The sequence below is a fragment of the Grus americana genome, chromosome 5 (assembly GCF_028858705.1).
Source record: "Grus americana isolate bGruAme1 chromosome 5, bGruAme1.mat, whole genome shotgun sequence".
NCBI classification, from domain to species: domain Eukaryota; kingdom Metazoa; phylum Chordata; class Aves; order Gruiformes; family Gruidae; genus Grus; species Grus americana.
Genome location: NC_072856.1, coordinates 40,111,433 through 40,125,432, shown reverse-complemented (window position 1 = coordinate 40,125,432; position 14,000 = coordinate 40,111,433). Strand labels below are relative to the sequence as shown.

The window sequence follows — 14,000 nt, the reverse complement described above, 5'->3', positions numbered from 1 at the left end:
CATGTTTTCAAAATACACTACAAAAATATTTTATCTTGTTTGTCCACCGAGAGCAATATATATATATATATATAAAAAAAAAAACCTTTGCAGTCATTTGACTTATATTATCTCATTGCCTGGAGTCTACCCTGATTCACTTCTTATGAAAACTAATCAGTGGGCTGCCACTTCACAGTCATCAGAAGAACTAGTGGAGTTGTATGCTTTCTGGGAAAATATCTTAGCCACCTTCAGTTGAAATCTTCAACTGAAAACTGAAATGTTACAAATTTTTGCAATGCTAGCAGCCACTGTCTTCTGCTCCTCATGGCTTGTTTTTTTTTTTCCTGGCAGCAGCCAAATGACCATAAGTTAAATTTGTAAAACAGAATCAGTGTAGTGATCAGCCAGGGCTCATCCCACCACCCCTAGCCAGGGAGCAGGGCAGGCTGGGGACAGGCCAAGGCCAGGCTGGGACATCAGCTCACAGGATCTCCCAAGGGATCCACCTTTGCACCTATGAAAGTAATCGAGGCACAGGCATGGCACAGCTCAGATGTGTTATCCACAATCCCAAAGGAATCTTCATCCAAACTGAGAACTGTCTCCTACTCCAGTACCTTATATTTGCAACTGTTTCTCAAAGTAGAGGGTGACCTGCTGGTATAGGAGGAAAAGGGCTGCAACCTCCCACCCCACACCCTGCCTTCCCCAGGAACAATTCTCCTGGGCTTGCTTTCTTCCTCCCAGATTTTCTGTGACCATCATCTTTTCCTCCAAGACTGTGCTCTTCTTTTCGGCAACCATTGCAGAATGCATTTGCTTGAGCCTTTGGGGACCAGGGAGGTGATCTCGGCTAAGGTCTGCCCCAAGGATGCTGGCTGTCTCACATGATGGGACAGAGTCCTTCACCTCCCTCCATCCACTTCTGTTGCCTGTGCAATAGTGAGTGGAGGTGAACTAAGGCGAGGCAGTACAGCAGCAGCTCTAGCACCATGGGTGAGATGAGTCCTCTTTCCAGATGAGCTGGTGAGCTAAGGAAAGATAATAATGGAGCAAGGTAGTGAGAGGTAGACAGGCTTTCTGAGAGGATGTTTGTGTAAGAAGTGAGATAAAGAATGTGAGATGCTAAGGATGAAGGCTTTCACGCATTTGCAGCATGTGCTTTCTGGTGCTTTGGCTGGGTGACCAGAGTTGTGTCTTAGGCAATGACAAAGTGGAGGAGAAAAAAGAAAACTATATAAAGGGCTATGAGCAGAGGTTAGTCTGCATGGGGCTAAGACTGGCAGCTTATTACTGCAGCTTCATGGATGCTTTGGGTGGGAATAAGAAAAGAAACTATTAAATTTGAGATATAATTTAGGCAGATCAGAGGCTGCAGAGCATGATGGTCTAAACAGTGTGAGAACCAAACCAGTTTCCAGCCTTACTGCTGACTGTCAATATGGAGTTCCAAAGTACCGTGATGTTTAGATGTATACGTCTCTTTGAGCACACTAGTAATCGCTTAAGTTTGGAAAAGCAGTTTCCAGCCCAAGCTGAATTCATATCCTGCACCGTTATACTGAGATGGAGCAACTATCCTGACTATAGATCACTAGGATGTGCATGTATGATTTAAAGATGTTTCTTCTTCCTTATTCATCTTGTAACTAGTGTGAGGAATTGTTTTACCACCGTGCCTCATTTAGATACTATGGAAATCTGTAGACTATCCATACATTCTGCAAAACAACCTGTTACCATCTCCATGCTATACTTACGAGAGAGTTTAATAAAATTAATTTATCAAACAATCCTCTAGAGACGAAACCTATCTCTATGGGCAGATTTCATTTTTATTAATTACAAGATTTTTCCATTCTGGAGCGATAAGGATGCATGGCACTTAGATTGCTGAGTTAATAGCGCTTTGCATTATTATTGGTAATAGAAGGGAATGTTATTTATTTTAAGAATTTTAAAACTGATACTGTTATTCTGTTTCAGGACTATCAAACCTGGTTAGATCTAAGGGAACTAGAATGTAAAATGGGGGAACGTTACATCACCCATGAAAGTGATGACTCCCGATGGGAACAGTATTCCGGAGAACATGGATTGCAGTATCCAGCACACCTTATCAGTCCAAGTGCTAACCATAATGAAAACACCAAGCTAGAAGAAACAGAAATGAAAGCCCTCAGTGAGCGTGTCAGCATCCTTTAAGTTGCATCCCCTATAATCTGTCAAAACACTGTGGAATTAATAAATACATACGGTCAGGTTTAACGTTTGCCTTGCAGAACTGCCATTATTTTCTGTCAGATGGGAACAAAGCTGTTATGCTGTTACACTGTTGATGTATCTGAGTTGCCAAGACAAATCAACAGAAACATTTTTGTGTGACCAACTGTGTTGTATTTACAAAAGTTCCCAGAAACACTAAACTTGTTATTGTGAATGATTCATGTTGTATTTAATGTATTAAAACCTGTCTCCACGGTGCCTTTGCAAACTAGTGTTTTTCTTACTTGAGCCTCATTTTGGTAAGAGAGAACTTTCCCATGAAGATCTGGGGGTTTTTTTGTGCATCGTTAGTATTGTAATTGTAAGCAAACTCTTGAAGAGTAGATTATAACTGCTGTTCTGTGAACAACTTCTACCATTTGGATAAAAGCTTTATTTAGTATTGAAAAAATAGAAAAAGCAAAAAGTAATGAATTGCATAGCACTGTACAGTTTGAAATCAGATACCCTGTGTGTATGTTTGTGTGCTTGTGTATACAGACGCACACACACATACACGTCGTATAACTTGCTCTTAAGCCTAAATGCCTTAGTAATGTAAACTGCAGCATATGTTGGTTGTATTTCCCCTTTTCTTAAAATATTATTCTCTAATATGAATATTCTCTAATATGTACATTCAGAAACTAAAGAACTTGTTGACTTTGTGTATGTTTTCAATAAAAGTCTTGTTAAAATAGGTTCATTTGATTAATCTTTCTGTTTAAAATATCCCTGGAATGGCATCAGGAGTAGGTGGAGTAAATTAGTTCATCATTAAGAAGCCCGTGTGGAGGTAGGTAGGAACGTACTGCCAGCTAACCCACGTACCTATAAAACGCACTTTGTAAGGATCTCTCTACTTGAACTGATTTTATATCATAAGTTCAGTTTTGAAACATACTGGGGGAGTGGGGAAATTGAGAACACTGATTTTATACCAGTGAAATTAATGGGAATTTGGTTTTTAGAGAAATGTGCTGCTACTGCTTTTCCACTGAGTTCCACTGAAGTGACAAGGTAACATGGATCCCTCCCACCCTCCTTCCCTGAAAACTTTAAAGATATTAATTTTCATTTCTAACAATTACTTCGTGTTCCAACACTAGTGCATTTAGCTTTAACTGTGAGAGAGGTTCAGACCGCACTGTAAAAGACATGCCGGAGTAACTCCGTGACAAGCTGAAAATTATTCTATGCCACAGGCTATCTCCGAAAATAAGAGTTGACGTACAGGTACTGAAGAGAGAGGTTAAAAAAGACAAGACACATGGGATGAGAGGCAGAAGTGTGCCATGGTAAGAGCCACGTACGATAAACCTCTACTGATCAAATCTTGGCTTTGTGTTACAATCCTGAGCTTTCATCAGATAAATCCATTCTTTCCTTGAAGAAGAGCTTTGTCCAGAGGAAGTTTGTGCCAGTTACCTGACATGACCAAAGCCAGAAGAATTCTACTTATTCTGCACTTCTACTGGACAGATCCTCCTACTGCCAAAAAAAGAAATCCTTTTCCACGTCAGCTGGACCCTGAAGGAAGCTCTCTGATAACGCTGGCCTTGTAACGTGTTCTGAACCAGCTCTGGTTGGGCAGAGTTTGTATCTGTTGACTTTTCTGCCGTGCTGTAATGTCGATATTTTCAGTCAGACCTTTCCTACAAGGCTAAATTTGGCTAATCGTTTGCCGTTGTTTCTTTTTCATTCCGCTTCATTCTTAATCTTAAATTAGCTGTAAAATAGTAAAATAGACTTAGGCTGATGAATTTTCTGTCAGTAAAAGCGTATAGATGTGTGTATATTTAAAAGCAAGTCCACTTAAAGGTGCAGTGAGGGACTCACAGATATATAAAGATTATATTTTGTTCTTTGACAACTCCAGGAGTCAAGCCAAATTAACTTTTCTAAAAGGAAATTGAGGAGAATTATCAGAATCATATAGACTTTGTTCGGATGTTGATATCAGGACTGTTCATAAGGAGCGATGACCTCACAGAAGAGCCTTAATTTTGTTGTCTCATTCCTCTTCGTTAACCAGTAACAAAGATATAGAGCTCTGCTTTCATATTGATCAATTTAGATGAGTCACGATTTTATTAGTGGCTTGGTTTTATTTACAATCGGTGTACCAACCCTTGAGCAAAGGTAATTTTGAACAACACAGTTAAATTCCCAAAAATATCAAGTAGTGTACGGGCACTCTGTTCTCAAGCTAGTCAGGAGATTAAAAGAGAAAGCAAACTACTTTGCAGCTTGCAACAGTATTTCTAAGAAACTGGGTGACAAAACTAAAACCATCACAACTTTTAACGAAGGAAGAACGTTGAGTACTTACACTAAACCCTATCATCTGCTGATTTCTGCCCTAACAATGCTTAGCATGCACATGGGTTTGCTAAGCACAGACCTATGCTGATAAACTTTTAATCTCATGGAGCACTTTTGATAAACTGTTTACCAACAGAGTAGAGACAAAAGTACAAATAAAGTATTGCTTTGAGAAACTTTCTCACTAGCTACTAAACATGATTTCAAAGGAACTCTTGTTTTAGTAATAGAGGCATATAATACTTTTTTTCCTCCTCATGCCTGGGGTTTTTTTGAGCACTGAAGCTTGCTTCATTGCTTTAAGGAACTTGTGCAAATATTCATTGCTTTTCAAAAAAGAATCTGCCACTAGCCAATATAATAAATTAAAATTTTCCCTGCTGCCGTTCAAAAATGTTGCACTGTGAAATTTGAACTGTTTGCAGTTCAGCCAGACAGATGAATTCACTGATTCCTAACTCAAAGCCTAAATGGAAACTTGCTCTTCCAGATACATCAGCATCAAAATGTACCAAAGCAAATCTGGTACTATGTTGTCCTACATGATTTTCCGTTGCTCATTTTACTCAGGGAATAGGAATGGTAGGCGGCTTTGTAGTAATATTCCCAGGGTTTACATTTTCCATTAGGCCAACAGTTCCTGCGCATGCATCACGGAAACAAAACCAACAATGGTTATGCTGCACATAAATACCGACCTGAGGATCTATTGATGGTATTTCCTTTTCTGCTGTGATACTGCATATCATATGCATATCAAGCACCTGTATACATCTGTAGATATGTTTATTGTGTCAAAGCTTAGCTGTGGAGTGCAGAAGTAGCCAAGAAGTACTTGGAAACTAGAACTTCTGATTTATTTTAAGTTGCCATTTTCACTTCTACCATCTTCTTTATTCATTCAGATACACTTCTGTTATCCACTGTCTTGTCCGGGCAGTTTAACTAACTCAGCAAATAAGGTGAGCAAAAAGCATGCACTTATACAACTTGTACAGCGCAGCTGTCACTCACCTGCTCGGCCCTGTGTGACCATCCATCCACACCTTCACATCACAGGATAGAAGGCAATTCCTATCAGTTGGCCTTGTCTCCTGTTGTCTCAGATACTACAGCAGGCCTCCTTTTTCTCTTGGATATCTGCTTGGATATTCTGCCTTTCCCTTTTCTTCCTCCTCCCTCCTCTTTCCCCTCTACCTGTCACTAATGAAAAGCCTTCATAGAATCTCACCTCTCCGGTAGTTAGAAAGTTGTAAATCCTGACCTCGTGGCAAGGCAATAACCATCTGGTTTTTGTGTCAACAACAGTCTTTTTTTGTTTGAGAGGTTAAACAAACTGCGTTATTTATTTTACGTTATTGGATAAATCAACACTTCTGCACACCTGATTTTATCCTGGACAATGAAGTCATAGAGGTGACATGGAAAATGCTAATAAGCTGAAAAAATGCCAAACCCTTATTGGACTAATGGGAACAGATACTAGGCATCCTGTGAAATTAGGGAGAAAGGAAAAAAAAGAAAACTCCTAGCGAAATTTAAGAATTAATCAGTAGGCAGGTTAACCACCATATACTACTTCAGTCCATCAGAAATAGGGAGAAAGATCAGAGTTGAGTAATTATGGATTATGGTGCAGTATTATTCAGATAGGTCTACCAAAAGATTGACATTGTGGAAAAGCTATACTTCATGAGATAAACTAGAGCCCTGTCCCTGTAGCTGTTCAGCACCCCAAACTTTGCTCAACTTACCACTTTTCCAGAGATACTAACTCCACCCCCCCTCCCCCCGCCCCCGAAAGATAGACTATAATTTATTGTAGCAACAAAGGAAGCCAGCCACATGGCTACTTTCTACCTCATGACCAGACCTATGACATCTGAACCAAAAGTCTCATATTCCTGGGGTTTACTATGCATATGCCAGATGGGAAAGAGCTTAACCAAATCAAATGTAAAGCAGAGGAACTGTCTTGGTAGATCAGGTACTTTCCAGTAGTGAAAAATTTGAGCTGAATGGGATGCAGAGTTTCACCTTGATTTTTGCTTAGCTCGTTCCTAGCAACTGGAGCAAGTGAGTGCTGAAATCAGGGTCTACTGGGTGAGCTGATATTTGTCTCTGCTTCTCACTGAATCTTTGCTTTGCTATGCTTCGGTGAGGAACAGGGAGCACACACTATAGGAACTGTAAACTATTTTGTTGTCTTACTAAGCACATCTACAAACTTCAACATCAGCTGTTCACAAATAAGAATTTAAGAAAAGTCTACTTACATTTTGGACTGAAAAGTTGCTGTTTTGAAAGGTCCCATGAAATGAAATGTTTTCCTTGGGCATCAAAGCACTAAGATCCTACAGCCCAGGGTGTCTAGCTCCGCTGTGAACCTGGAGGGTCCGAAGCCTCACGCTGCAGAAGTCTGCCAGGCAGGGTGCCAACCAGGGGAGCTACAAGGAAAACAGACACGATGAAAACGTGCCTTTAAGGCAAATACCGAAATCTGCAAGCACGTGTGTACTGCCAAAGTTTGACAAAAATTGGCAGATTCCGTTGAAGTATTTCTATCCAGACAAACTATTTTCCAATATGAATTTATGATACATTTGCCAACTATAACTTAAATAGTTTCTGATATAACTTCCCAAATGAAGTGACTTATTGGTGATGACCTCTTACACTTTTAATGGGGACTGATTTTTCAGAAAGTCCTAAAAACTACCCTTTGAAAAGCAAGTAGTTCATTTTGGTTCCACTGTTGATTTAGGCGTACAAAAGCATGAGTTAATTTTGAGCAGTTAGGTCACTAAATTTAATAAATGGAAAGTGTACTGACATATTCTTAAGAAAAAGTAAAAATTGACTTGAGGGACTTGGCTCACATTTACCAAGTAAACAGCTGCAGCAGTTTAAGATGTTATTGTCTCAGCCCCCAGCGGTTTGTTACTGGCCTTCTAACAGAGAGAAAATCTAACATTTGAACCTTTCCAGTTGACACGCAAAAGCATCTGAGCACAATTTTTATCTTAATGTTTAAGTTAATTTGCCCAGTTGTGAGTTAGAGCTGCATTGCTCCTGTCGTGGTTTAACCTGGCAGGCAGCTAAAACAACCACACGACCGTTCGCTCGCTCATGCCTCCTCAGTGGGGTGGGGGAGAGGATTGAATAGAAAAAAAAGCTAAAACTCATAGGTGGAAATAAAGACAGTTTAATAGGACAGAAAGGAAAGATAACAACAGCAACAACAATAACAATTGAATATACAAAACAAGTGATGCACAGCACGATTGATCACCACTAAAAGCTAATGCTCAACTAGTTCCCGAGCCAAACTGTCTCCCAGCCCACCCCCCACTTATATACGGAGCATGACATCATATGGTGTGGAATAACCCCTTGGCCAGTTTGGGTCAGCTGTTAAGAGTGTTAAAGGGTGATCGAGTCTTGCTGATCCCTCCTTGGCTCTCCAGTCAATGAATTGGCTTATGGATGGGAATTACGGAGTCTTGGTTGGTGCGATATTGCCACCAGTGTACCATTGTGGTAGCGATTGGCACTTGTTTTTCCTCAACCCTCAGCCACCCCATGACAGAAGGGTTCTCTGAGCAAGGTAGACAGCTGCTCGATTTCTTCCGACTCCAAGGCAGCTACGCCAGTTTTTGTACATCGAAGTTCCATCCAGAAAATGGGCCAGTTCAAGGTTAACTGCTTTGAGTCTGACAAAGGCTTTTGTGGCCTGAAAACAACCTCCCTTGCCTAAAACCTGTGTGTGTATGTATATGCATATACATTCATGGAAAGTCCATATACATTAATGGAAAGTTGGAAGAGTTCCTATTACACGAGCAAAGTATCGTCAGATAGTATTATTTATTTAAAATTGAAATACACCTTTTCATTCTCAGAACTAAATAAAACATCAAGGAAAAATTTCACAGACTGCTGGTCTTCAAGGTCATAACATTTCAGGAAATTCAAAGAGAAAGTTGTAGGATTGGCTTGATGAATCCATACTTAGAAATTGGAAAGAGCACAAAGCAGAACTGCTGGATATCCAGAATTCTGTTCCCCTTTTTGCAATTATTGAGATCTACAATACTTTTACCTTTTCTAAAAATTTGTAACTATTAGCTACTTGTCTGTGAGAAAGTAGGCAAATACCACTGTTCATGTTTCACAACCAGGGTACCATAGGTTTAAATCCACGAACCGACGTGCTCAAAACAAGCTCACATTAAAAAAAATTCAGTCTCAAAAACAGTCTCAAAACAAAAGTACCTTCACAGCCAGACATTATCCCAACTTATATCTTAGTTTTCTTATGGAATTAATGATACGTGGAAAATACAACATTCAAAAATATGCAGGAATGTACAATATTCTCAGTCAGCCCCTCATTATGTTTCTATATTTAACTCCATTTGTAGATGGCAAACTGACAAAGAAAGTAAATGAATGACTTGGGAGCAGAGAGCAGTAATCTGGAACTCAGAGCCAAGAAAAGGCCGGCATACTGGGCGATATTTTCTCCCCTTTCCATGTCAACTTGGATGCATCCAAAGAATATGCATCCTTAGATGAGATGTTCTGTGGGAGGCAAAGGCTATACTGTATGCATGCCATGGGAATTACAATCCATTTACAAAGAAATCTTTTTGCCAGACATTTAAAGAACTTGTAAATATACCGATTTCCTGCAACTACCACCACAGTTGCCTCAGAGGTCACAGTGTCTGCATACTAGCTGCTGAGTAAAGACACAGCCCTCGAAGTCCTCGTAACGGGCACTAGCTGGCCATGGCAGATCCATGGGTTTCCAACCTCCTTCAGCACAAATCTCTTAGCACATGGCTAACAAAGTACCATGACAAAGTAGGATATGGTTTCATAGGACATTAGATTAAACTGCACCTGTGCATCTCCTAACCCTATGCAAAATGTGGAGAACCCCTCATGAATATTGAGAAACCAATCTTGCTGTTCAGTGTAATAAAGAATATACACACAAATAGACTACTGTGTCACTGATGGGTGATAGCACTTAAATCTTACACAGCCCTGTATGAAATAAAATGTGGTTGCATGACACAATTTACTCTTTTGATCAGGGGGTATCAGTGACTGCACTAGGACTATCATTTCTTCTGCTGCTTGTTTCCCAGCCTTCCAGTCAAAGCTGACCTTGCCTGTCCCTGGAAGCATCTTGTGGCCGAGAGTCCGGTGCCTGGGGCGGGGGACGTTTCCTACTCTTCCTTTAAAAGCCTCGGGGTCCTTTGTCCTTGCACAAGCCCTTGCATCCACCCAGTTCCTTTTGCACCATTTCCAGATTTACTGTAGATCTTCTAGATGTTTTTGCTTGAAAGGACACTCTTTTTGGACAGACGGAAGAAAACTGCCTACCAGCTCTTCCACCGTTACAGCAGAGACTCTATGAAGGTAACACCTCCTTGGCTCTGGGGAAGGAGATAACACAGCGAGAAAGCTATGTAATACAGAGGGTGCAGGAGTAGTATCATAAATGCTGCAGTAGTTTTCATGCTTAATATTTAAAATACTCCATGTCTAATTTGTTTTTCACAAAATTATTCATGCATTCATAGCCTTAAAGGTGACACAATTATTAATTTATTACTCTAATCCTCTCTCAGTATTCGTACTCCTTTGTTGGTTAAGCTGGGGCTTTTTACCAGTAAAATAATATTGGCACAGTCTCTAGAGTAGACATATTTATATGGGCACAAAAGTTTCTTATCACTATGGAGGTTAAATCCCTACTCACACGGAAATAGGTATGCACGTATGACCAGATCCAGACAATACTGTCATTTTAACTAAATCCACATAAGTAGCACAACTTCACTGTTCAGACAACGCCTTAGCCTACCTTTTCAAATCACTTTGCCAAGTAGCTGTCATCATTTTATGATGTGGACAATTGTGCATTAGCCTGAAACCACCAAAGCTCTCTCTTGTGAGCCAAGCGGTAACTATTACCATCTTAGATTTAATTCAAACCAATGATCAAAGACAAAAAAATGCCAGGGTATTACCAGTTTCTGAGCCATCCAGTCACCAGACCTTGTGTTGTCTGATTTGCATGATAACTGTGAAATAAGACACTGCGTGATTTTACTCCATTCTCAACATCTTTTCATACTTTTGTTTTTGTAGTAGTTACAACTTCTTTCCAACTATTTCCAACTCAGTGCAGTCTTCAGTATTAAACTGTAATATTCGGTAAGGAATCATCCTTAGAGAAAGCTGAAAATGCTGAAATTCTGTAGGACATCTGGCAGTGGAGAGATGGCTTTTGCTGTTCCAGTCCTTTCAGGCTTACTGCTGAGTAGTTCTCACGCAGTTTGTACGTAGCCTTCAGTCACAGGAGCCGCTCGGTGTATTTGTGTACCTTGCCACCTACTGGCCATCTTACACATCTACATAAAGGAGTTAACTCACAGATGCGTGCTTTTCTCGAAATTAATCAGTCATCGCTCTGTTTTTACAAAGCCTTAGGCATATACGAAGTGTGTAATATGCCAGCCTACTATGACATTTTGAATGTGAAAATACAATAATTCATTATAAGGTAGGTAGCTAAGTCTCCTCCTGTCTGATGTTAGAATGTTTCAGAGTTTCCACCGCTGCTGCTAATTACTCTGTGGTTTAGAACAATAAGGTTCCCCTCTGCCTTCAATTTCCATAACAAAGCAATAACTTCTTTTTAAATATAGAAGCAGATGCCCAGCAGCTAGGAATCAATACAGTACTTCTGGCAGCTTCTAGGCAGCAGAGTTCACAGTGCAGTGCTGCCAAGCTACTTACAGGCAGCCAGTTCCAGATACATTTTAAAATAATGGTGCATAGAAAGAGTGCTGAATGCCCCACTTTCAGTTCGAAAGCATTAGTCAGAAAGACATATAGATTCTGACATTAGTCAGAAAGCTAAAATACGTTCATTGAAATGATTAGCCCTTTAATTGATAATTAACATGTAGTGCAAAGAGTCTATATGAAGTAAAAAGGTTAGCTTGCATAAATATCTTCAAATTATTTGAATATAAATAAGATTCTGATAGTTCTTTAAAAGAGTTGGTCAAAGAAAAATATGTACTCGTAACAGTAAAAATTAATCTGGTTTACTTATATCCAGAATGGTTTTATCTCTAGATCTAAGTGATTTTTCTCTGAAATATAGGCAGCACAGTGGAAAAACAAATTAAAACCCACAGCCAAACTGTAATGAGATACATTTGGGGATACAAAAAGAATGGTAAGATAAAAACAACCTAAAAATTTATGTAAGCTGATTATTACTCTTAGACTTCTTTTTGCTGCTTACTTTATACCTCTTGATATTCCTCCTGTTCAGTCCCACCACTCTTGCTTTCAAACTGTTCAGTGTCTGGCCTCTAATATATATTGAAAACTTTGACAGTTTGCTTTGTTATTCACCATTTTGATTGTAACGTCCTCCTAATTCTGTGTTTTTAAAGTCTATCTTCAGCCAAGTTTTTTTACACAAACAACTAGATACCAAATTCTATTGAGCAATTCAGTGTGTGGCTCATGTCTAGCAACCATTAGTGTTCCCCAAGTAAATATTCTGCCATTTACATAATTTGACCTTTCCCAGTAGATGTGCAGTTCAATCCTCCACTTCCTTGCAAATCGTTGTGTTGCAGTCCACACGCTACTTGCGGTAACGTTTTCCTTATTTCCCTTGCTACCATTTCAGCTTGTCTGCATGCCAGGCATCACGTGTGAATAGAAATGATCTCTTCCCCTGGAACACCTTCCTGTGTAGTTCCTGGGTGAGCTCTCCCAAAACCAGCCATGGTTGGGCTTCTTTATGTATTTATTGAATAAGACCTATTATTTCCAACAAAGCCCTTGTGCTAGAGGCTCTTTGCATTTGTCAGGGCAAACCAGATGCAGTTCTGGAGTGGTCATTTTGGTACTGGTTTACCTATGTGTCTCCTTCTTCTCTTTAGCTGGGAAGATTGAGAAGATGCTACGTGGCAACAGGATGAGCATGGAAAAATATAGGCAAATAGGTGGCAAAAGAAAATACAAGACTGATTTCCTCCAGTCAAAGAGGCACACTTGGGAAAAGGCAGAGGTGTTGACCGATTACACTTTGGAGTATGATAACATTGTTCAAGTGCAGAGTAGAGTAAAAGTGTAGTGCTGGTTTCCAAGTATAGCAATATGAAGAAAACCAAATACTGCATCAAAATGGAATCTGCAGCAGCAACGTTCTTACATGGAATGTCTGTCCATGTAAGTGAAGTTATCCACACATTCAGGACACTACGTATGTTTCTGCAAAGGTAGCTGCCCTGTTATCCTACAGAAATTTGTGCATCAAATCTAAGTACAGCAAAGGCCAAATCCAGCATCACTAAGAAGTTTACCTCGGTACAAGAATTGTGTTACAATTTACATTAGCTACTGTGGTCTGAACTTTCTAGTATACAAGCACTTTGCAAACTTTGATTGATCTTTACAGAACTCTTGTGAAGGACAAACTACCATCACTCCTGCTACAAATTCTTTCTATTGATAAAAAGCACTGAGATGTGTCTCAGTTAAGCAGTTTTTTCCCAGTAAACAACAAAGTCTGTGGCAGAACCAGAACAGAAACAGAACTAGAGCTCCAGAAAATGAGTTTACAGTATCTTTGCCACAATACAAAAGTACTAATCCTTTTATATCAGTGTTGTCCCAAATAGATATCATCAGTGAAAGAAATGATTGGATAAGTTCAGGAAAACATTTTTCCTTAGTGTAATTAGATCCATTACTTGGATATTTTATTTGTTCCACTGTGATGCCTTAGTATTTCCAAACTCAACAGCACTTTATTTCTTAGATGTCCTGAAAAGCAAGCCCTTCCAAGGCTCTGAACATGGTATTCAAACATTACTAGTCCCATTCAAAATTTGAAGACAGATTTCTTACTGACTTAGACATACCACCAGTCTCTTCCAGTGTACAGTTCCTTTGTTCGTTTGTCATTCTTGAACCCATTCTGAACTCCGCTATTGCTTTCCCCAAAATGTGCTGGTTTAGGATCTGCAGTGGTATGCAGATCCATCGCCTTCTGTGGGTATCATCTACCTTTACTTGCTTTTATATTATTTGATACTTATGAAAGCAAGAAGTGAAAGCAAGAAGTGAAAGCAACCTGATTAGGAAAAAATATAATCTTTTCGAATGGCACTGGGTCTATATCCTGCAAGTTATTTTTCTAAAATGCACCACTGTTTAATAATAGCTTGCTTCCTATTTGAAAATGCCTATTGAGATATAAAACCAAAATTAGCAGACAAAGCACTCTGAATTATTTTGTTTACCTCTCTTCAGTGTAATGGTATTAAAATAGAAAGTGTAAGTAAGTAACAAGTTTGTAGGGGCAAAGATTAGCT

At 39.5% G+C, this 14,000-nt stretch overlaps 1 protein-coding gene across 3 annotated transcripts in view; it reads left to right on the top strand.

Annotated features, from left to right (window-relative positions):
- The window catches only part of PRKD1 (protein kinase D1), a 154,706-nt gene extending 151,756 nt beyond the window's left edge, over window positions 1–2,950 (top strand). For all 3 annotated transcript variants that reach the window (XM_054827171.1, XM_054827172.1, XM_054827173.1), the window contains one exon: window positions 1,972–2,950. In XM_054827171.1, the coding sequence (XP_054683146.1) occupies window positions 1,972–2,190 (219 nt within the window). In that variant the 3' untranslated portion in view covers window positions 2,191–2,950. The remainder of the gene's footprint in view (window positions 1–1,971) is intronic.
- The last annotated feature ends 11,050 nt before the right edge of the window (window positions 2,951–14,000 follow it).